At 40.3% G+C, this 25,482-nt stretch overlaps 2 protein-coding genes across 5 annotated transcripts in view; one reads left to right on the top strand and one right to left on the bottom strand.

Moving 5' to 3' along the window:
- Positions 1 to 9,162, bottom strand: part of smyd3 (SET and MYND domain containing 3) — a 166,549-nt gene extending 157,387 nt beyond the window's left edge. The window contains exon 1 of the mRNA XM_088334760.1: positions 8,966 to 9,162. Within this exon, the coding sequence (XP_088190886.1) occupies positions 8,966 to 9,126 (161 nt within the window). The 5' untranslated portion in view covers positions 9,127 to 9,162. The remainder of the gene's footprint in view (positions 1 to 8,965) is intronic.
- Positions 9,163 to 9,169: 7 nt separating this feature from the next.
- il4r.1 (interleukin 4 receptor, tandem duplicate 1) overlaps positions 9,170 to 25,482 on the top strand; it is a 36,590-nt gene continuing 20,277 nt past the window's right edge. Inside the window, exons 1-3 of one of the 4 annotated variants that reach the window (XM_088334757.1) lie at positions 9,170 to 9,311; positions 10,455 to 10,567; positions 17,526 to 17,634. In XM_088334757.1, the coding sequence (XP_088190883.1) occupies positions 10,546 to 10,567; positions 17,526 to 17,634 (131 nt within the window). In that variant the 5' untranslated portion in view covers positions 9,170 to 9,311; positions 10,455 to 10,545. Of the gene's footprint in view, positions 9,312 to 10,454; positions 10,568 to 12,624; positions 12,835 to 17,525; positions 17,635 to 25,482 lie in introns of those variants that run through there. The other 3 variants (XM_088334758.1, XM_088334756.1, XM_088334759.1) reach the window with 3 other exon arrangements.

Raw genomic sequence — 25,482 nt, 5'->3', positions numbered from 1 at the left:
CAATCAGAAGCCCTGGATGACTGCTGAGATACGCAAACTGCTAAAGGTACGGAACCTTGCCTTTAAATCCGGTGACGAGGAGGCGCTGAGATCAGCGAGGGCTAACCTGAACCGTGCTATCAGACTAGCAAAGCGATCGCACAGTCAAAAAATCCAGGACCGTTTCCTCAGCACAATCAACACCAGGGATATGTGGAAAGGCATTCAGGCCATCACCAGATACAAGCCAACCACCGCCCCAGTGCAGGACACTAGCATGGACTTTCTGAATGACCTCAACAAATTCTTTGGAAGGTTCGAGGCACAAAACGGCACCCCTGCAGCGAAAGCGGTTCCAAATCAGGACGAAAGAGCACTCCCCCTGGACTCAACTGACGTGAGGAAGACCCTGAGAAGGGTCAACACACGGAAGGCTCCAGGCCCGGACAACATTCCAGGGCGGGTCCTTAGGGAGTGCGCCGATCAGCTGGCTTGTGTACTAACAGACATTTTCAACACCTCGCTAGAGCAAGCCACAGTACCATCATGCTTCAAGATTGCCACCATCATCCCAGTGCCAAAGAACCCCCAGATCTTATCATTCAACGATTACCGGCCCGTTGCACTGACTCCCATCATAATGAAGTGCTTTGAGAGACTGGTTAAAGAGCACATCACCTCCAGTCTCCCCTCCTCACTCGACCCCTTTCAGTTTGCCTACCAGATAAACCGCTCCACCGGGGATGCCATCTCCTCTGCGCTTCACCTGAGCCTGACACACCTTGAGGAGAAGAACACCCATGTGCGGATGCTGTTCCTGGACTTCAGTTCAGCATTCAACACCATCATCCCACAACACCTGGTAGACAAAATGAGACTCCTGGGTTTCAACACCCCCCTGCGGAACTGACTGCTGGACTTCCTCACTGACAGACCCCAGTCAGTGCGGATTGGTCAGAACATCTCCGATGTCATCACCCTCAGCACGGGCTCCCCCCAAGGCTGTGTCCTGAGGCCCTTGCTGTTCACCCTGATGACACACGACTGCGTCCCTAGGTCCGCCACAAACCACATCGGGAAGTTTGCGGACGACACAAAAGTGGTGGGCCTCATCAGGGACAACAACGACCTGTCCTACAGAGAGGAGGTGGAGCAGTTGGTGGGCAGGTGCAGGGACAACAGCCTGGTCCTGAATGTTGACAAAACTAAAGAGATCATTGTCGACTTCAGGAAAAAACAGCCCAACCATGCCCCACTTTTCATCAACAACAAGGCTGTGGAGGTTGTCAGCAGCATCAAGTTCCTAGGGGTGCACATCACAAACAAACTCATCTGGTCCGTGAACACTGCATCACTGGTTAAGAGGGCACAGCAGCGCCTGTACTTCCTGCGGAGGATGAGGAGAGCCCACCTGCCCCCACCCTCCCTCATCACATTCTACAGGGGCACCATAGAGAGTATCCTGACCAGCTGTATCTCTGTGTGGTGTGGAGGCTGCAGCGCTTCCAACTGGGGTAGTGTGAGGAGGGTGACGAGGACATTCAGGACATTGGCCAGAAGCGCTGCCTATCCCAAGCTAAGAACATTATCAGGGACCCCTCTCACCCCCATCATGGACTGTTCACTCTGCTAGCCTCTGGGAAGAGGTACTGCAGTGTGCGGTGCAGGACCACCAGGTTCCACAATAGTCTTGTCCCCCTGGCCATTAGACTGTTAAATGGTCAATCAAACACATAGTAAATCTAAACTGCTGCTAATCTGTACATCTGTTGGTTTTGTTTGACTTTTTGCACTACTGGCAGTTCTTTATAGCTAGCCACTCCTTGCACATCTGTTTCTCTGCACTATTGTACTTACAGTGTTATTGTTACAGTGTTATTGTTACTGTTTACCTGACTGCCCATTTTGCACATCTGGTTAGCTGCTCCTCTTGCACTATTTGCGCTACTGTAAAATACTATACATAGCCATAATTATTTAGTATATTATTAGTACTCAATACTCCAATTCAATACAACATTTTATTTATATCTGTACATTCAAGGAAACTGCGGGTCAGATGTATCGACATTTCGTTCTGTATACACGTGTACTAGAATGACAATAAAGTAGATCTGAATCTGAATCTCTGTTCCACAAGTGCAATTTTGTCAGAGGCTTCAATGATTTCTATTGAGGCTTACAGTACAGTAATCCCTTGTTTTTCGCTGGGGTATTTTCCAAAAACATGCCGCAATTGTCAAAATCCGCGAAGTAGAAACCTTGATTTCTTTATTCATTACTCAAGAACAAACCCAATTTATATGCTCAAGAATTTGTTAAACAAAAGTTGTTTTTTTACAAATAACTTCTGTACTGTGAAATTATAATTCTAAAAATAATCCTACCGTTTTATTGTACAGCTGTATGGATTAAGGACACGATCAACTTTACAAAACAAGCAGAAAGGGGGTGGGGCAATGTCTTAACAAATCAAAATGCAGAACACAATGCAAGATGAAAATCTGCAGTGCAGCAAAACCGCGAAAAAAAACCACGATACAGCAAGAGATTTCAAAAGTTGACTCTTTAACAGATTGAAGATTCAAATAGAAGGAGAAAAGGATGAAGTCAGATATTCGTACATATCGTTGCTGCAATTTCAAAAATACTTTTTTATTAGCACTTTTTTATTATAAAAATCCATCCATGCAAAAAAAATGAAAGTAAAAAAAATTACATATGTGCTTTTAAAGAAGCAGTGACAATATACATACAGTATGCAGATATTAATTTAAGCTTAACAGCATTTACCTCTTAAATTAAGCTTTAACAGCATTTACCTCTTGCCTGTATCACATGTCTTTATAAAAATAACATTTAAAAAAGATGTTTGTTTCAGTTATCTATTCCCAGTTTTCGAAAAATATCATAAATAATAACTGGGAAATCCAATTTGGTTGATAAACAAATGCTTTATCTAATGGCTCAACTTACTGTTGAGTCAAAACATAACAAAAATAACCACAACATATAGCAAAAACAAGACAAGAAAAGATCTCCATGTTTTTACTTTTTGTTGCCCAGGCCCCAGGGTGCAACCAACCACACATTTCTACTTTTTTCTTAAAGAGATGGTGTGCATAGAGTTGCGTACTTCCTAGTGTTAAGTCATCATCATAAAAAATAAAATAAAAAGAAAATATGTATTCAAAAAATTAGCAAAATTACAGAACAATCATATAAATGTGCATTTTTTAAAATACTTGTAGGTGGAGAAATGTGTATTCATTTTACATATGAGGCTCACCTAGAGGCAGCTGACATGATTGCCATCTTGCTGCTAAGGGTAGGCCGAAAAACAAAAAACCCTGTGACAGGGTGAGCAAAAAAAAGGGGAAAAATGGTGCGGTTTGGTCACTTTTGAGTCTTGATTTTGTATTCTTCCTCGTTTTTGGTTGGACTACACAATACAGCGACACCTAGAGGTCAAATATTACACAGTGTACCTTTAAGAATTTATAGATAACTCAGGTACACTTTGTGGTTAAATCCACATTCAATGAGCACAATAATACTAACCAGGACACTGTGTTTACTATAGGGCAAATATAAAAGCATTGTTGAAAATAAAATGTGTTTAATTTAACTTATGCTTTGAATTTACTTTTGTATTTGTATTTACTTGTGTAGATTGTTTCCAGTTATACAATTCATTAACCTGACGTAAAAAAGGCAATGCTGCCCAAAACAAAAAAATTGAAAAAAAAGCTAAAACTTGTTACATTTGGAAAACAACAGTTGCACTTAGTCTTATATTTAGAAATAACTAATTAATTTGTATTGAAACCTCACAATGAGTTTGTCGAAACAGTTGCAAATTAGTAAATAATTAATCAAAACCTTTTTTCTCTGATTTAGTGGACTTACTTTTTACAGATTTATCATGCAATAAAGGCCTTACTAACATCAGCCTTACTAACATCAGTTTGTAAGACACATCAACAACAAAAATAATGAATTTCAAAATGATATTGTATGAGATTATGGAGTAATAGAACGTCAGAATGGCCATTATCACAGACTACGTAGGGAAGGAGTTAAGGGCTTATCGCACGCCAACAGTTGAATTATGTAATTTAGAAAAGTAATAATCGTGATATTGAAAAGTGATTTAAAACATGAATAGCTGCCTCCCATGCATAAAACCAAAAATTGTGAAAAAAAAAAGTCAGTGGTGCCATTTTCGCATGAGGTTGACGAGAGGGAGTCAAATGTTTCAGCTGTTAAACATCTGACATTATTTGCTTTAAATTCAATGCCGCACTTTTAAAACGGTCTTTGGAATCAGATCAATCAAACTCAGAAGCACTTTCTATCTTTAGCCCTCCTCGTCACACTGATGACATTTCTAATAGTTGACCTTGGGCTTTATCCATTTTTTCCATGCATGTGCGCTTCAACGTGTATTCGCTTAAAATGCATCACTCTACATTTTAGCCTTCGGGGACTGTAATTAACTCTAACTTTGATGCCCCCGCACTAACACCTGCACAATTCCTGCACTAAAACATACGCTCACAAATACACACAAGATGAGTTTGGTATCTTTTCTGCGGGGAGCCTAATTGTGTGCACAGACACACACGCACACACACATCATGATATCATGCTGTTAGGTTAATGATGGATTAATGACAGTGGAGAACAGACACTTTACTTATTGGGCCAATCTTTGCCCTCAGCATGTGTATAAGTGTTACCTATCCAGCTGTTGATGGCAGCAGCCCATCTCTCACTAAGATTAAATTATTGAATGCCTCAGGGCCTCACCCTAAATAGGGTCTTAATCAGGGACGTCAGGATCTATTTGGCTTTGGGGCCGGATAGGTAAAAGACTCTAAATGTTTTGTGCTTCAGTATTATGCTTTATCATTCAGCCTACATTAATAACCTACTCAACATATTATACATCAGGGGTCTGGAACCTTTTTACCCAAAAGAGCCATTAAAGCAATCTCCAGACAAAAGCTAATTCTTCAGCACATTTATTTCACAGTGTGATGTTTGATGATTTCATCAAATCTATAAAATAATAATAATCCCAGAGTCTGTGTCCCATATCAATAATATACCACTTAAAATAAGTCTCCCTCAGGTACTTAAGAGTGTTGAGGCTCATTTTGACCGTCTTTTTTGTCCTAAATAATGGTTTCAAAACACGGTGCAAGCAAAGTTTTTTTTGTAAAAATGTCTCAAATAACTGCAAACGACATGGATATCATCGCATTTCCCTTCAGCGCAGACTACACTGAGCGCTCACCCAATCAAATTGCTCTGAGTGCTTCGCTGGCGCTTTCACGTGTTTACAGTTTTTTCAACATAAAGTATTTTAACAGTGAACATAAATACGTTAAAGAGCTTCCACTTAAAGCAATGGTCTCAAAATCAATTGACTCGTGCGTTTGTCAGAGCTTGGGTCGGGATGACACTGGGCCGATTTGGGTTTTCCACAGTAAATCTTCTAATAAAAATTGTCCACCGTTCTCCCCAAAAATATATAGAGAGAGAAATTATACATATTATATATATTTATATAAAGATATACGTTTAAAAAACACCAATAATTAATATGAAAATCAACCAATCAGTAAAGGTTTACGTGGGCTGCAATTATATTTAAGTAGCAATGTGTTCTATTTGACCACTAGATAATGTATTGTGTAGTGCAGCCGAAGTTTTAGAAAGCATAACGAAGAATACACACTATGGAGACTCAAAGTGACTGAGTCTCAGAATTTTTCTTCACAATTTATTGCCAAGCCTTTCACAAAGATATAAGAAAAAAAGAAGGTGAAAAAAGAAAAGAAAAAAAAGGAAAAAGAAAAAAAAATAGGGCTATGGTCGGATCTTTGTCCACACAACAGTTCCAATTCCATTTTCCAGCGAATTAGTGTGTGTGTAGGCAGCCTCATGCAGTGAGTAGGCATACTGAAGCAGTATGGTATAACTTGAAAAGCATATACAAGTGTGCAACAGAGCTTCAAGAGAGCTTTTTCCCCCTCAAATCAGGTGACTAAGTCCCTTCATTATCGTTTGGTCAATGAGTGATGACATTTCTTGCACCCCTGAGGGAACGAGATCGCCCTGGTGAATAATATCATGATATCACTCCACCAGAAAAATCAGGCACTGAAAGGTTCTTGCAAAGTTCATGCACTGTTCGTGCATAAGTTCAGTGTTCTTGCAATAAAATGGTATTTTGCAAGCAAAGTGTCCCTGTGTTTATGGAAGCACCAAAGTGAATGTTCTGCTTGAGATGCAACCTTTCACAAAAATCGTTCTTGGAAGTTTTCTTGGAAAAGAGTATTTTCAAGAAATTTACCATTATTCAACTGTTGATTACTTAACAATGGTAAAAGCTAGAAACGTACTTTTGTCTAATGAAAAATGAGGGTTGAAGCTTTCTTTTGATAGATCCCATGTCCGTATAGCTACAGACTGGAACTTTCTGTAGGCCTTTAAAAAGGAGTAAAAATTCCAAAAATATACTGGTGCCGCCTCTTCCCATGAGAGAAGGTCTGGTATTGAATGAGTTAACACACAATGACCAAAACAAACACACAAATGCACACCTAACTACACACATAACTATAATTGAATTCAGGGAATGTGCAAACCATTATTGATTCCTGTTGTGTTTACTCCATCTTAGGATGTGAGAGGGTACATTTGTTTAGTTTTTATCGAGTAACGTTTAGAATTAATGTAAAAGCTTGTATTTAATAGTTATAGTGTTTCCTCCATTTCCTGTAACAGTAAGTAACCTGACAGTGTTGTTAAGCAGAGCACACACCTCCCCTTAATTAAAACCAATGTGACAATTTTCACACTATTGTACTTCAAATCAAATTCTGCAGAGGCCAAATTAAGGGATGCATTTAAGTGAAGTGTGCTAAAGAATTACTGAACACCCCTATGATGTAAGAAATGATCAAATCAATAAACTGTTGAAAAGACCCCAATAGGTGATGATAATCAAAAATGAGCTGACCCCCAAGCAAATAAACATGAATGAGATTAAAACAGGTGAAGTGTACTGGATAAACCAAATGAAATTTTAAATATGTATTTAACCCTTATGTTGTGTGAGAGTCTCCAGTGACCCATTTGAAGCTTATAAAATGTAATAACTGATGTGTCTCAGGGGCCATAAAATCAAAATACAATGGGGATAGATGGCTATAGATGCATATAATGTTTTAAGGCTACAGTATCAACAATTTAGAGTACTCCTTTGGATTTGGGTTAGACCTTCAGTTCAAATTATAGATCTGCTAGCCACTTAGTTGTGCCAATTCCTAACTCAACATGATGGTTAATATTTTGTTGTTGAATACAAAGTAATAAAGATGAATTATAATGACAAAAAATAACAACACGAATGAATAACAACCTTTATCATTGAAATGTCCTTTTCATCGTTGACAACAATGCAGTGAACGTTGTTTCCAACTAGATAAGACATGCTACTCCAGGATAAATATGTAAAGAATGACTCAAAAGAGAAAAATAAGATACAATATTCCAATAAATACGCAATTTTTCACAAGATAGTGCATGTAGACTGACCAAAGTTGTAAGACCATCAGAAGAATAAAAGTACCAACATTAGCAGCAACATATTTACAAAATAAGAGTAGAGAAGTTAAATATTCTTCACAGTTGTGTGTGCTTGTTTAGGGTGGTGATGCCTCTGAGCCTGTTAATATATATAAATTGAATATTACGTGCGGTCAGGGGAGGCATATGAGGCTGTGCCTCACTTGTCATCACGGGAAAAAGAGACTGTGCGTGAGTGCTGGAAACAAATGCTGAGGAATCCCGATTAAAAAAAATAGCGCCATGATCCTCAAACACGGTCGTTTATCACCAGGGCCATTGCCAGACATGCGTCTCAGGGCGTGCATATCAAATGCATGGGGGGCACAACTATTATTACCCCCACAGGACTGTTTTCAGTGTTTTTCAGAGATTACCTTTTTTTAATGTATATTTTATTCTTCTATTTTGTAATTTATTTGTTGTTGCACTGAAAAGTAAATATTTTTCCTAGACATTTTGTTGTGTCATGCAGGGATTCCAGGTATAAACAAGTTGAAATTAATCAAAAGTTCACGGCAGACTGAAAAAAATAAACGTTATTGAAATTTAGTAGAATCAGAGATTCTTTGAAAACGTATTAATTTATTTAGTATTAGTATACTAAAAAAGAGACCCCCCCAAACCTGTCTTACTACTTCTTTTATTTTAGCCTCAATTCTTCTTTAGTCACTTTTTTCCTAGCGTTTTAATTATATTGTCTTGCTTTTTCTTCATTTTCTTATATTTGCCTGCTTTCTGTTTTCTCTTATTCCTTTTTCTTTTTTGTTGCTTTATTATTAATCATTTTTCCCTTTTTGTTTCTTTTTTCTGTTTTTTTTCCCTCTTTTTCTGATTTTTTTCATGCTTTTTAGTCTTTTTCTCATTTTCCTTTTTTACATTCTTTTGATGATTTAGACCCAGCCTTTTCCTTCTTTTCCTTGATTTCTTTAAATTCATTTTTTTTCATCTCTCTTGTTTTTCCTTCATTCACTACTTTTTGGGGTGGGCAGAGCGTATCTGCGGGTGTGCACTGCCCACCCCTTGCCCCATCTGATAAAGCCCCTGTTTTATCACCATGGTTTAACCTAGACATTTCGTTCTGTGTACATTGTTACAAAGAATGACAATACAAAGGAAATTATTATTATTAGTATTCTGCAGCTTGCCTCCGATAATCAGTTGACCAATGGTGCCATCTTGCGGCCTTAAACGGACAGAAAAAGGAAGTGACTGCAGGTTTTTCTTCATAAACTATTTATAACCGCACCAGAGAATTACAAGCTAGCATACAAACTACTACAGGAATCGTTTTTGCGTCAGATACACATGACATACTTTGCAGAGGACAGCAGGAGTCTCTTACCTGACGAAACAGCTATGGCACACATCTCTGGCCATTTTGGTTGACACACAGCTCGCCAGTGGCTTGGAAGAGAAAAGCAACTTTCCACATTTTATTGCAGCCGTCGCCCGCAAGCCGTTACCTTTACCGGGGCTCTCGAATCGCTCCAACAAGGACGCCATTATGGTTTGGAATCCCGCGTGAAGGTGACGTAGGTTACGTAGACACGTCGTATGCGTCATGGCGTCATCAGTAGGGCAGTTCGTGCGGATATCGACTTAGTCAGCTCGCTGTGGCGGCCACATTGGTCGGGTCAGCGTACATTGAAGATATATCATTGCTTATTTTACAACAAATTTTCGTGAAGGTAACTTTTTCGTCAATGTTGACACGTGCTGTTGTTACAGTAAATGAATTAAAAACATATATATATATATATATATATATATCCATCCATCCATCCATTATCTGCACCGCTTATCCTCAGTAGGGTCGCGGGAGTGCTCGAGCCCATCCCAGTCATCTCCGGGCAGTGGGCAGGGGACACCCTGAACTGATTGCCAGCCAGTCGCAGGGCACACAGGGAGACACAATTCGCTCGGTCATTCACAACTAGGGAAAATTAGGACCGGTCAATTAACCTGACATGCATGTTTTTGGAATGTGGGAGGAAACCCGAGTGCCGAGAGGAAACCCATGCAAACACAGGGAGAACATGCAAACTCCGCACAGGAAGGTTGGTAGCTGGATTTGAACCCATGACCTCAGAACTGTGCCGCACACGCGCTAACCGCCATGCTGCCATCTATATATATATATATATATATATATATATATATATATATATATATATATATATATATATATATATATATATATATATATATATATATATATATATATGTATATATATATATATATATATATATATATATATATATATATATTACTAATTACACAAAATATAATCTAAAAAAAAATTAATATGAAAAACAATCAGTAATAATTTACATGTGCTGCACCTATATTTGAGCACTGCATGTTGTACAGTATTGTGTTGTGCAGCCTAAGTGCTAAAAAGCACAATGAAGATTACAAACCATGCAGGCTCAGTGTTACCAAAACCCAGCATTTTTCTTCTCAATTTGTTGCCCAGCATTTTGCTTTTCTTTAAATCTATTTTTTCAGTGTTGATATTATCAATGTTGTAAAACAAAATTGTATGCTACAAGATTATACATGACATAGCCAGGGTAAAACATTTAATCAAGACTTTGAAGAGAAAAAAGAGAAAAGACAAATAAAAGGTCAGCAAAAATGTGAAAAACTCTTTGGGACTCTTTGTAAGGGCTATACAAATAAGCATGACTTGAATTGACTACAAAGTAGTACTGAGAAACTGACCATGTTATTATAATAATGTAATGGAAAAACGAGGGCTTTATGAACTCAGTTGGGTATTGTTAACTCATACTTGATCTATAAAATACTCTGCTTTTAACTTCCTAAGGACACCACAAACTGTGCACCCCTCCTTTAAATGGTGATGTCCGGAATTTGAAAATGTGGTGCTCTCTGACACCATCTCCTGGCTTAAAGTCATGATCACAGCTTATGAATCAAGTACGTACACTTTTTAGTTTTTCTCAAAAAAAATCTTTTTTTATCTTTCTGGGAGTTTGGGTCGGCATTTAGACTATATTGAAACAGGACTTTTCTTACTTTAAGCATGTTAATGCTACACCAACAAAATAATTTGATACGAGCATAAAGTCACTCTGCAACCCCAGGCCCACCACCTTCCTTTCCTCCAGCATATTGTGTTCTGCAGCCAGAACAGCTTTGATAAAAGTAAGAAAAAAGTAGATAGGCAATGTACAACATTTTTGTAAAAGCTTTATGAACTCAGTTGGGCATTTTTAACACATTCTTTATAGAAAACACATTCTCCTTTCAAGTTAATAAGGACACCTGATAGTGGTACAAAAATAAACAATTCAGTGAAAAAAACATTGTTTTAAACACTAGGCTAAAATACCTGAAGAATTATACCATCCATCCATCCATTATCTGCACCACTTATCCTCATTAGGGTCACGGGGGTGCTGGAGCCCATCCCAGCCATCTCCTGGCAGTGGGCAGGGGACACCCTGAACTGGTTGCCAGCCAGTCGCAGGGCACACAGAGACAGACAACGCACTCTCTCATTTATACCTAGGGACAATTTGGATCGGCCAATTAACCAGACATGCATGTTTTTGGAATGTGGGAGGAAACTGGAGAGCCCGGGGGAAACCCACGCAAGCACGGGGAGAACATGCAAACTCCAGACAGGAGGTTTGATCTCATGACTTCAGAACTGTGCCACACACGCACTAACCACTGCTCCGCCGTGCTGCCCAGAATTATACCAATGTTATTTAAAAAAAAAAAAAAAAAGGATGGTGGGCGGCACGGCAGATGAGTGGTTAACACGTCCGCAACACAGTTCTGAGGTCATGGGATCAAATCTAGCTACCAGCCTTCCCGTGCGGGGTTGGCATGTTCTCCCCATGCTTGCGTGGGTTTCCTCCGTGCACTCCGGTTTCCTCCCACATTCCAAAAACATGCATGTAGGGTTAATTGGCAGCTCCAAATTGTCCATAAATGTGAATGAGCGAGTTGTCCGTCTCTGTGTGCCCTGCGGCTAGCTGGCAACCAGTTCAGGGTGTCCCCTTGCCCACTCCCCGAAGATAGCTGGGATGGGCTCCAACACCCCCGCAACCCTACTGCGGATAAGCGGTGCAGATGATGGATGGATGGAAAAAAAGATTGTCGAGAAGTTTGTATTGCTTTTGCATAGTGGAATCCCTACTTAAAGTCGCCGCCATGTTTGTCTGTCAACTTGCTGCTATGCTGTGCTCTGTGGCACTGGTTTTCATTGCCATTAGACAATACAGTACCATTTAGTGGTCAAATATTACATACTGTGGCTATAAAGGGACAGTGTGTAATATTTAGTGTCTCTAGTGGAACAAAAATGAGTTTCATTTAGAAAAAAAAATGAATACTATGCAAAAATACATGAACTATCGTACCAATGTTAATATCTATAAACAAAAAAAATCATTGGTCGATACATGTTTATTTCTTCTACACAGTGGAATCCCTACTTAAGTCACAGCCATGTTTATGTGCCGTGTTGTTGCTTGCTGTGGCACTGGTCTTTGTTCACATTAGACAATGCAGTGACATCTAGTGGTCAAATATTACACACTGGGACTTTAAAGGTTTTTTTTCTATGCTAGAGATTATATATTGCTCTCTAGCTCTGCCAATCAAATTATGAATACTATATATTATATAGGTTCATTTGTTTGTAAATCTGACTGTGCAAACACAATCCTAACAACACGTCACTGAATCAGGTCTTTATTCAGGCTACTAATATTATGATTACAATCGTAATTATTAGTTTGTTTTTAAATGTTACCTTCGTTGTCACAGAGTACTTTTTCATCAAGACAAAGCTTGCTTGATTAAGTCAGAAAACAAACTATCAAAAGTATTTGGATTGACACATGAACAACAAGTGGTTTGCTTTTCAACCCCAATCCTCGATCGAGTACTGTAGTTCGCTGGAAATGGGAGCGCCATTTGACTGGAATCAACAAGGCACGTCATTCCAGTCAGACCTTCCCCTAATAAGGAAGTCGCTTTGCAACACCCGCGGTCATCCCCGCAGCATTTTTCGAACAAAAACACTTCTTTCAATTGGAATGTTTTTGTATTTTTTCAATAAGCATTTGAACTGGACTTCCTTGATTTTGAAAAGAAGAAAGCGTCTTTTTAAAGGATGTTCGTCTTCCTTCTTGTTATGGGAAACATCGTCACATCTGGCGCTCTTCCTGGTAAAAAAAATCCCTCGAATCGCCACCAATTGAAAATGTGTCAAAAAGGAGCTTATATTATTAATTTAAGTGTTCAAAAATATTATCGAATGACGTTATATTATTTGATCTCGAATCGTTCACGCAGCCGAAAATAGGACTACAGTACACGCTTTTGTTTTTTGAAGTAAAGTGTTTTTCGTTTGCAGACGGCGTTTAAAGTGACCGTGTTTAATATTTAGTGGCTCCTCGTGGAACAAATAACTTCCATTTAGTACAAAAAATGATTTGAACACTAGGCAAAAATACATGAACTATCAGAGCAGTGTTTTTTTTTTTTTTATAAAAACCTAGATTGAGAAATTATTTTTTGTACGTAGTGGAATCCCTTAACCCAGGGGTAGGGAACCTATGGCTCAGGGGCAATATATGGCTCTTTTCATGAGTACATATGGCTCCGAAATAAAATGTAACTATTGCACATCTCTCTGTGGCGTTCCAAAGTCAAGTGATTTCATCCCGATTTTGGTCCATATAATAATAATAATAATAATTTCCTTGTATTGTCATTCTGTGTAACAATTTACACAGAACGAAATGTCGATTGCACCTGACCCGTTGTAGCGAGCCGATGCAGCCGCAGCCAACAGAGGGCGCCGCCGACCACTTTTTAAGTCTTAGGAATGACTCGGCCGGGGCGCGAACCACCGACCTCCCAGTCTCAAAGCGGGCGCCTTACCATCTAGGCTACTGAGCTGGTATATAAAGCCGAAGCAACATAATGCAGAAGTTCGATAAGAAACCATTCAAACTGATAAATAAAAATGCTGGCAAACGACTTTGATTGGGTGAGCAGTACAGGTGGGCGGATCCCTGCACACAGCGCAAGGCATTTCCTTCTCTCTCTCTCTCTCTCTCTCTCTCTCTCTCTCTCTCTCTCTCTCTCAGTGCAGTCTACACCGAAAGTGAATATGACGATGTGCTTATCGTTTGCAGTAATTTGTGACATTTTTACAAAAGAACTTTGCATGCACATTGTTTTGAAACCGTTATTAAGGACAAATTCATGGAAGAAAATTGCCTCAACACTCTTAACTTAAGGTGGAAGACAAATTGTAAATGGCATATTTACATTGATTTGGCATTATTATCATTTCATACATTTGATTAAATCATGAAATGACTAGAGAGCGTGTATGGCAGTTTTTTTCGATTTTGTCTGAAAATATATGATGTGGCTCTCTCAATTTCTTTTTAAAACATTTTTTGCTTTTATGGCTCTTTGGGTCAAAAAGGTTCCTGACCCCTGCCTTAACCACTGGGATCGTAGGGGTACCTCTTCCTGTGGTGTGTCTTGGGCAAGTACAGCCTGGTGGCACCCATCCCTATCCAGGCCAACTAATGTTTCCACACGGTCTCGAACCCTGGACCTTTCGCGTGTCTACATGTATACACTGTCAATTGATTGTAATCTGTAGCATCGTGGACCTTTGAGACCGTTTGTAATTAAAGAAATGGTTTGTAATATTTACTGCCTCCTAGTGGTATAAAAAAACTTCCATTCAGTTAAAAAAAAAACCGCAACGTTGATTTGAACACTATGCAAAAAAATACACGAACTATCATACCAACATTACATTTTGTTTAAAAAAATCATAGGTAAAGAAATTAGTCTTTTATATAGCGGAAGCCATACATTGTCTGGTAACTTTTGCTGCTATGCTGTGCTCTTGGCACTGTTTTTTGCTCCCATTAGACAACAGGGCCATCTAGTGGTCAAATAATACTCAGTGGGGCTTTAGGGCCTATACAAATAAACATGACTTGACTCCAGTATCCTGTTAATCAGGCCTGCATATATTGTTATTTCAATAAGTGATTCATTCATCTGTTGGTACTTATCTCCATTACCCAAATAAACAAAACATGTTTTCATTTCAATCCATCATTTGAAAACGTAACATTATTTAAAGTAGGGGTGGGCGATTTATACTGGGTATTGATCCGATCCAAGTAAACACAGTGTAATATCGATTTATCATACCGATCATACTTTTTGTTTGGAATTGTCTTGATCATTGATTAGTTGAACCCCTTCCCTGAGTTAGTTTATACAGTCACTAAGATAAAACCAGCCTTGAATTTTCTATTTTTATTAGATAACTTCAATGCCAACTTCACAGTGTAGAAATAAATAAAAATATTTCCATGACAACTGTTTAAGGACAAATCTCAAGAGCGTCATAGAAAAAAAAACAGTAATTTAAGAAAAATACAGTATAAAAATGGTAACAAGACAGTTAGCAAACCTTCCATTGAAATGAAAATGAAATGATCTGCATTTATATAGCGCTTTTCAAGTCAAGACTTCCCAAAGCGCTTTACAATGTGCTTCACACAATAGCGGTCGTGCAGCCATGTAAGGTGCTAACCTGCTTATTGGGGGCATTAGGGGTTCAGTGTCTTACCCAAGGACACTTCGACATGTAACACGGAGGAGCCGGATTCGAACTGCGATCTCTTGATCCCAGGACGAGCGCTCTACCTCCTGAGCCACTGCTGCCCCATTGCACAATATTTTGAAAATAAGTCAGTTGTGTAAATAAAGTGTAAACACAATTAAGTTGAATTTGAAAGTCATTATATTTGCATAACCTTACTATTCACCAACAACATTATCATAGTCAGGGTTGGGTAGGTTTACTTTAACTGGATTACTTTCAATTACTTTTGGATTACTCCAATACCAAATATGCTAATAAAAGACAAAATAAATTAAATATGAATAAAATTATGACTCACAACACGTGGTAAGCTTTCTCTCCTGGCTTTGATCTCTTTGATCTCCAGCAAAACTAACATAAAATGCGACAGAAACAAAATGAAAATGAATCCAAAAAGCTTGCCAACATAATTTTTGCCGTTACATGTATTCCGTTACTCCCCAAGCCTGCACAAAATTTAGTAATTTTATTCATATTTAGTTTCTTTTGTCTTGTATTAGCATATTTGGTATTGGAGTAATCCAAAAGTAATTGAAAGTAATCCAGTAAAAGTAACCCTACCCAACACTGATCATAGTTTTAGTTGTAAGGGGAACATAGTATCAAACTAATCCAAGTACTAGCTCAGTATCGATAATATTGGTATTTCGATCGATCTGCATACCCTTAGTGTACAGGTCAAGCATTTAATGCAAAAGTACTGTATCTTAATAGTTTATGTAGTAACATTATTTAACAATTAATTTGACCTACAATAGGTTGGTGATTAATCAATTAGTTGTTGTATCATTACAACATTTCATTTCATTTCATTATATACTGTTAAAGAGACAGTGTGTCTTATTTAGGGCTGCAACTATTATTATTTGAGTAACTGATGAATCGGTCGATTTTTTTTTTTCAATTAATCGATGAATTTGATATTTCTTTTAAACTAACTTTACATTTAATAAAATAATAATAATAAAGACAAATACATACAAACAACTCGCTCGCTCATTCACACCTAGGGACAATTTGGACAGGCCACTCCACCTGAAATGCATGTCTTTGGAAAGTGGGAGGAAACCGGAGTGCCCGGAGGAAACCCACGCAAGCACGGGGAGAACATACAAACTCCGCACAGGAAGTCCGGTAGCTGGATTTGAACCCACACAAGAGGTTCCCAAGACCTTAGAACTGTGCCGCACACGCGCTAACCACAGCGCCGCCGCGCTGCCCCAAAGGAAAATTATAAAACATAAATGACATTTTAAACTTATGTTTAAACTTCCTAATAGTTTTCTCCTACAATCGAATCAATATTCTATATTGCCCTTATATGAATTTCCCCAAATCTCTATACAATAAATTAAGTAAGGCAAATTAATAAACTGTATTTTATATGAAGGGTTTGTTGGTCAAATATATGTATTCATCTACTTATAACTGCAATGTCTGCATCCTATTGTAATATTTTTTTATATAGCACTTTTTGTTTAAGTTCAGTATCTGAAAAGTGCTATATAAATGAATGTGGATTTGGCTGTAAATGATCTGGTGCCAAATAGGGCGTCCTCTGCCCGACCAAACCGGTACTACAGTTTTCTCATTCGCATTGAATAGACTCTTAAACCGATGATTTAGGTCGTTGCCAAAACTTTTAATAGTCGATTTTAATCGATTTGATCGATTCGTTGTTGCAGCCCTAGTTACATTTATCACCTCCTAGTGGTAGGAAAACGATTTTTTTTTTAAAGAAAACAGTAATGATTCAAGTAATACACAAACAGACTTTTAAGTTCTTTTTTTTTAAAACTTGTAGGTCTAAAAAATTGCATTTACTTTATATATCATGTCTCACCTATAGAGAGCTGACATAACTGTCTGTCATTTTGCTGCTACGCATACCCTGAAAAAACAAAAACCTTGCAGAAGGCTGGGGTGGGAAAATACAATAGAACTGGTGCGGGTAGTCACTTGGAATCTCTGTTGTTTTTATTTATCCCCCGTGGTTTTTAACACTTAGGTTGGCCTACACAATGCAGTGACATCTAGTGGGCAAATCATACGCACAGTTCCTTTAATAAAAAGATTGTGACATGCACTGTGCTATAAATCCATATTCATGGGAAGTATTATGTCCTCTCAAATGTCATATCTGATCAATAAAGACAATATATGTAGTCTAATATTGTAGTCATATTTGTTATTAACCTTCTGTGACAGGAGTGAACCTGGAGTGTACCAATGATTTTGAAAAAAAGATGTTTTGTCACTTCGACGCCCCAAACTGCTCTGACTACAATGTGACTCTGTGGAGCCTCGACGAGTACGGGTAAGTTTACTGTATTTTTCGGATTATGTATCACTAGGGATTACAAATTGCACCGGCCAAAAGACACACAAATTACAAAAGAAAAAAATATGTCGAAGAGGCACTGGAGTCAGGGTTCGTACAGGGTCTTGAAATCTTTGAAAATGCTTGAACTTTAATATGATGATTTCAAGGTCAAGAAAATGCTTACATTTTGGTTGAAGTGCTTGAAAATGCTTGAAATTGTTGCCGCTTCCATGTTTCTTGCCAGTTTGACTTCATAGACCACACAATAAATGAAGATTTTTTTTTTATAGTCAATGATGCCTTCTTTGGTGGCTTGTCATTATTGTGTTGTCATGTGAAGCCTCACCGCTTCCTACTAGTTGCATGCAAAAGGACAGCTCGATTTGGAAAACCGTCTCTTTTGGCTCGGCTCCTCGGATTATCGCGGTTAATGGGGACCAAAACCACCCGTGAAAAGTTAAAATCCGACGCCCCTTCAAAAATGCTTATAAAAAATACATAATAATAATATATATATATATATATATATATTTTTTTTTTTAATTATTTTATTTTATTATTATTATTTTTTTAGACCCGCGAAGCTCTGAACTTGCGAACCTGGAACCGCGAAGTAGCGAAGTCCCACTGTATTATCAATAATAGAACATGCACCAAATTTAGTAATTAGTTTTGTCATTATTTTGCACAGGATCCCTGAAAAATGAAATATAAATGAAGATATTCACAGACGTACAAAAAAAAGTAAAATACAAAACAATTTTAGCTTTTTACACACTGAACAGATTCAAGTTGAACAGCAAAAGCATAAAATCTGTGAAAATGCAAAACAATAAAATAAAAGTCAAAAATATTAACTCTAAAGTGCTCTAAATAATTGATAAAATGCAAAAAAATAACTGTTGCAATCCTATTTTCACCAATTTAGACACAGATCCTCATAAAAACACGCTATAGATATATATATATATATATATATATATATATATATATATATATATATATATGTAACGGGTGTAATAATAACTTTTATTTTATTGAAATTCCTGCTAAAATATGTGTATAGTTTTTGGTAAATGTCCTGCAATGCTGAGTCCAACAGTGCCATCTGCTGGTATGGGGTGGGGTTTGGTTTTGGCTTCTAACATGTGACCAGGAGGCGGGGTTTTGTCAGTTTAACCAGAGTACTACAAAGAGATCAAAGAGATCAAACCCAGCAGAAAAAGCTAATGTTGTGACTCATCCATTTGCAGAAACTGTAATAATAAAAACCTCATCATCCAGTCCAGCGTGAATGTGGATCTTTGGTGGGACACGTACAACGCGGTTACATTGGTGCCGTGACCCGTGACTTCTATCAAGCTCTCCGAACCGAGGACTGTCCTACCTGCCACATCATTTCATAAAGCCATCAGCTCACAGTATTTAAAACTGCTATACAGTGACGTGTTACGCAGGCGATTTTGACTTATTTACATCTTTGAAACATGTTTACTCAGAGCACAAGTGACGTTTCTGAGGGTGTAGCTGATCAGATGACAAATATTATTCAGGAGATAGGACATAAATTGGCTGATAGCATATTCACAAATATACAGTCACGTAATATAGTAGCACCTAACGCTGCTGCCACACAAGATGAAGCAAACAGATTGAGTCAGGTGGTAACGCAGAGAAAGGTTAAGGAACCGCCGTCATTTATTGGGGATGGCTCAGACTCAATAACAATACATGAGTGGGAAGATCTAATGAGGACATTTATAAAAAGGAGTGATGTGAGACTTGAAGAGCAAGCAGAGGAAATCCTTATACATTTGAGAGGAAAAGCTAAAGATGTAGTTAGGTTTAGCATTAGAAACAGTAATATAGACGTCTATACCCGCCCTGACATGATTTATAGTCTTCTCAGGAAATACTTTAGCTGTACCAAGTACTCTGCTGTCCCTTTAGCTGACTTTTATTCAACTTTGCCCAAAGACCAGGAAGACCCCTATGACTACTGGCTGAGACTAAACAGAGCAGCTGACCTTGCCTCTGAGTGCTTGAGTGAGCAGGGCAAAACATTTGACAACCCTGAAATAGAGGTTACTCGCATGTTTATTCGGAACTGCCCATGCAAGGAACTGGCACTCACTTACAGATCAAAAACCATCGAAAAGTGGTCAGCATGTGAGGTACTAGAGGTGCTGAATGAATACCACGCTGAGAAGAGCTACAAAGCAGATTCCCTACAACAACCTGCGAATAGAGCGGAAATTGCCGTACACAAAGCTGAGGTGAACCATGGTCCAACCCTCGTGCACGAGCCACCTCAGACTTCGAGCCCACAGTATGTCTCTCTAACGGACGTTATTAGTATGTTGGAGAAAGTTCTGATACGTGTTACTTCGAACCAGTTTCAAGAGAGAGGGGGAGCTCCAACCAGGCGACCTGGAGCCAGAATAAATGGTTTCACTGCCAAGCCATGTATCATTTGCAAAGAAGTCGAACACAGTGCTCTCTCTCATTGCCGAGACAAAAACCTTTGCTTTCACTGCCATGCCCCAGGGCATTCTCGACGTGATTGTCCAGTGACGAAAGTTGTCCCGCTGCCTCAGGGAAACTAACTGATCTGCGCTTAGGGGAGAACAGTGCAGATCAACTGAGTAAACCTCCCACCACTAATGTGAAGCCTGACATGCAAGACAATAAATCAATTTATGAGTTGTATAGCAACAAGATACCTCCATCGAAGAAGCTGATCTTTCAGGGGTTTCAGAGAATAGCGGAGACTGACGAACTGTTTTACACACCTGTACTTGTGCAAGAAGGCCCCACTTTCAGAGCGCTGTTGGACAGCGGGTCGATGGCTTGTACAGTAAGTGAGGACACGGCTAAGTCCCTCCTGCAGCAATTCCCTGATATGATGAGTTACACGGCCGATGATTATGTCATTGTAGGCTGCGGTGGACACCAAGTTTCTCCCAGAGATATGTACGACATTCACGTCACAGTTTACGGGTGCCAAATGATAATACCAGTAATGGTTGTGCCAGGCCAGACCGAACAGATGATCCTTGGCAGCAATGCCATCAAATATATTTTGACTCAATTGAAAAGTACTGATGGCTACTGGAGATTAGTTTCCACTCCTGACAACGGTCTGTCCGATAACCACAGTCAATTCCTGTCAATGCTTTCTAACACAGAGAGATGGAGAGGTGACTGCATTCCAGACAAAGTAGGGACAGTAAAAATCAAGAGTTGCGTGACGCTGAATCCACGGACCGAGTACGTTATTTGGGGCAAGTTATCTGAGTTGGCCGGGACGTCTGTGGGCAGCACAGTGGTCGTTGAGCCAACCCAATCAAAGGCTGCGCCCAGACAAGTCCTTGTCGGACGAGTTGTTACTCCACTCTGGGGAGATGGATGGGTGCCTGTTAAAGTCTTTAATCCCACGGACAGAGTTGTGGTGCTGAGAAGAAACAGGAAAATTGCAGATGTGTCTCCTTGTATCGCAGCGGAAGACCTGCCCAATGCAGAGGAGGTCAAGTGCAACGTGCAGAGTGTACAGAGCAAAGAGGTCCGACCCAGGTCAGAAGAGGACATGATGCGTGCATTGGAAGCTCTGGGACTGCAAGACATTGACCTGAAGTCATGTGAGGTTTCGCTGCAGTGTAAAGACAAGCTCCTTCATATCATCGAACAATTCGAGTCAATCTTTTCTCGCCATAAGATGGACTGTGGAGAGGCCAAAGAGTTTGTACATCGTATCCACCTTGTTGATGATAAGCCGTTCCGTCTACCCTACAGACGTATACCACCAAGTCAGTATGAAAAACTGAGGACGACTCTGAACGAGATGGAAGAGAAAGGAATTATTCAGAAGTCGACTAGCGACTATGCATCTGCGCTTGTTCTCATATGGAAGCGGAATGGAGAACTAAGGGTATGTACTGATTTCAGAAGGCTTAATGCAAGAACCATAAAGGATGCCTACCCACTACCGCATCAAGCTGATGCTTTGGCCGCACTTGGGGGAAATGCCTTTTTCTCCACAATGGATCTGACGTCAGGCTACTACAATGTCCCCTTGCACCCTGACGACAAAAAGTACACGGCATTCTCCTCACCATTCGGCCTTCACGAGTACAACCGGCTCCCTCAGGGACTTTGCAACAGCCCAGCAACATTTATGAGGATGATGATGTCAATATTTGGTGATCAGAATTTCATGAGCCTATTATGTTACCTCGACGATCTGATGGTGTTTGCCCCCACAGAGGAAGTTGCACTCCAACGCCTGCAGATGGTGTTTACTCGCCTTAAGGAACACAACCTCAAGCTCGCACCCAAAAAGTGTTTTTTCCTCAGACGGACTGTGAAATTTCTTGGGCATGTCATCAGTGAGGATGGAATTCGGACTGACCCCGAGAAAGTGAGAGCGATAAATGACGTAAAAGTCACTGATCTAATGGAGTCGGATGGCAAGACGCCATGCCCTAGTAAAATCAGATCTTTTCTAGGCATGGTGATGTATTTCCAAAGCTTCATTGAAGCATGTTCTGCGAAGGCAAAACCTCTGTTCAGGCTCACATCTGAATCTGGTGACAAGCATAAGCGCAAGAGAGCCCGCAAGAAAGGTCAAGTGAAGCTGACGCCTGCAGATTGGTCCGATGCATGCCAGAACGCCTTTGAAACACTGAAGCACGACCTTGTGACAGGTGTCACTCTGGCCCACCCAGATTTTGATGCGCCGTTTATTCTGGCTGTCGACGCATCCTTTGATGGGATTGGAGCAGTCCTGTCACAGCTGCCACCTGGTGGAAAAGTAGCCAGACCAGTCGCCTTTGCAAGTAAGACGCTCTCTCGCTCCCAGCTCAACTACCCTGCACACAGGCTCGAATTTCTTGCCTTGAAATGGGCGGTATGTGATAAATTCAGCCATTGGTTGAAAGGAAGACACTTTACCACGTGGACCGACAATAACCCACTTACATACATTTTGACCAAACCAAGACTTGATGCGTGTGAACAGCGGTGGGTAGCGAAGCTAGCTGCATACAATTTTGACCTGAAGTACATTCCTGGACCAAAGAACATCGTAGCCGACGCTCTGAGCCGTGAGCCATTTGTACGGTCATGTGTGGGTCATCGCCTTGTTACCGAGCCCTATACTTCGCTCTTGGACCAAGTCAACAGGGTGAACAACAGTACTGTGCAAGAGGTGTTCAGAGTATCCAACAATTGTCACGCTGTTGTAGACGAGAGTGCTGGGACATCAGACGAGTTAGTAAAAAGGGCTAATCCATCAGGCTCCAATGGTTCTGTGACATCAGAAGAGGTTGCTGCTGTCTTCAGTGCTCAGTCCACTGGTGGCGTGGGTCAAGTGATGGGAACAGACGCCAACTTCAATCTTCTGCAGAAGGGAGATCAGTCAACGGCACTCCCACAGAGTCAGCTTGTTGGTTTACAAGAACACGACAACACAATAAGCAGGACCATGTACTTTGTGCATAGACACAAGAGACCTACCAGGCGTGAGAGAGCTGTCGAGTCGCCTAGTGTGATGAAACTACTGAAGCATTGGAGCAGACTCACCATACAGAATGGCATGCTCTACAAAATAAGGAAAGATCCTCACATGGCCAAGAAAATCTTCCAGTTTGTGGTGCCTGATTCATTGAAACAGAAAGTCCTTCAAGGTTTACATGACTCAGCAGGTCACCAAGGCCAGAACCGTACTTTGTCTCTGGTGCGGCAACGATTCTTCTGGAATGGCATGGAACGTGATGTTGTGAATTATGTCAAATCCTGTCAGCGCTGTGTAGTAGGGAAAACACCGGAACCACACAACCGTGCACCACTCAAGAACATAGTCACCTCTGAGCCTATGGAGTTGGTCTGTATAGACTTTTGGACTGCTGAGCAAGAGAAGAAGTCTGTAGATGTCCTGGTCGTAACTGATCATTTCTCCAAGATGGCGCACGCCTTCCCTTGCAGAAATCAAACCGCCAAACAAGTTGCTCGCCGTCTGTGGCAGGATTTCTTCCTTGTCTATGGTTTCCCACGGCGTATCCACTCTGATCAGGGAGCTAATTTTGAGAGCAAACTGATCAAGGAGCTTCTAGAGATGGCAGGGGTGCAGAAATCCCATACCACTCCGTACCACCCCATGGGAAATGGCATCGCAGAACGATTCAACCGAACATTGGGAGATATGATCAGAACCCTTCCCCCTCAGCCCAAAGCAAAGTGGCCACAAATGCTGCAGCAGCTCACATTCTGCTATAACTGCACAGAGCATGAGACAACAGGGTTTGCACCGTTTTACCTAGTGTTTGGTAGGATCCCTCGTCTCCCTGTCGATGTCATGTTTCAACATGCTAATACCAATGATGCTGTTGTCAGCTACTCTGACTTTGTACGCCATCTGAAGAAAGATCTACATGAAGCTGCTCAGATTGTACAGAGGAATACTCTCAGAGAACAGACTCGTCATGCCAAGCTGTACAACCGTAGGGCCAAAGGATCACCTCTCGTCGTGGGAGACCGGGTGTTGATCGCCAACAGAGGTGTCCCGGGGAAACGCAAAGTTGCAGACAAGTGGGAGTCAACCCCGTATGAAGTCATATCAGTCAAGCCTGATCTCAATGTCTACAGAGTCAAGGATTGTCTGACGGGCAAAGAGAAGGTAGTTCACAGGAATTTGCTGCTCTCTGTTAGCTTCTTGCCCTGTGAGGATGATCTGGCCAGCGAATCTGAACACTCAGAGTCTGACGCTGCTATGCATGGAAGTGATGTATGCCCTGATTTACCTGACGCGGTTGAAGACAGTGATGTCCGTACAGTAAACTGGGTGATACAGGCAGGTGAAGAGCAAGTTCATCCAGAAGTGAAGGATAACTCACTAGACAGCAGATCTGATGCCCAGTCCGACTCTCTCACAGATGATACATCCAGTCGAGGAAGTCAGCACATCCCCGAACAAGATGTTGACCATACTTCAAGTGACAGTACGGAAAGCCCATCACAGTGCTCTGAAAACATGATCCCTTTGGGTATGGGTCTCCCAGACGAGACCCCATTGAACACTGACCATCTGGACGCAGACTCCCCTGATACTGACTGTTTAGACTTGACTGCCCCAGACCTTCAAGCTCAGGTTATTTGTGCTCAACCTAACCGTTATGGTCTTAGGGTCCGCCAGTCCATCAGGCCTCCTAGTCGTCTTATTTGTCAGATGAATGACCATGTGGTAGGTGACAATCATCTGTCCGCAATATCTGCAAGTTCCTAGTTTAAGTTCAGTAGAGATGCACTTTCAGTTTGAGTAACAAAGCTTGAGTAAGAAACAAGAATTGTGCCTATGTGAGCACTTACAACTACAGGAACAATGTTTGATATTTCAGAGATGTAACAGGCATCTTTGAGTCTGTGCTTAGTTAGGAGTTTGCTCGCCTCCTTTCTTTTCACACTCCTTTTTGGGAGAGTTTTAGAACTGACATGCACTTCAGTTTGTTCCTTGTAATACTGTACCAGTTTTCGTGTCCTCTTTTTCATCAGTATTTGCCTTTTTGGCATGTGATTTTTTTTCTTTTTAGTGTAGCACTCCCATATTTAGCAGAATTTCAGGGGGGTGTATGTAACGGGTGTAATAATAACTTTTATTTTATTGAAATTCCTGCTAAAATATGTGTATAGTTTTTGGTAAATGTCCTGCAATGCTGAGTCCAACAGTGCCATCTGCTGGTATGGGGTGGGGTTTGGTTTTGGCTTCTAACATGTGACCAGGAGGCGGGGTTTTGTCAGTTTAACCAGAGTACTACAAAGAGATCAAAGAGATCAAACCCAGCAGAAAAA

The sequence above is a fragment of the Urocampus carinirostris genome, chromosome 4 (genome assembly GCF_059441175.1).
Source record: "Urocampus carinirostris isolate Australia breed hairy pipefish chromosome 4, RoL_Ucar_1.0, whole genome shotgun sequence".
Taxonomy (NCBI): domain Eukaryota; kingdom Metazoa; phylum Chordata; class Actinopteri; order Syngnathiformes; family Syngnathidae; genus Urocampus; species Urocampus carinirostris.
Note: the sequence above shows the minus strand (reverse complement) of the source record. Positions and strands in the feature narration are given on the sequence as shown.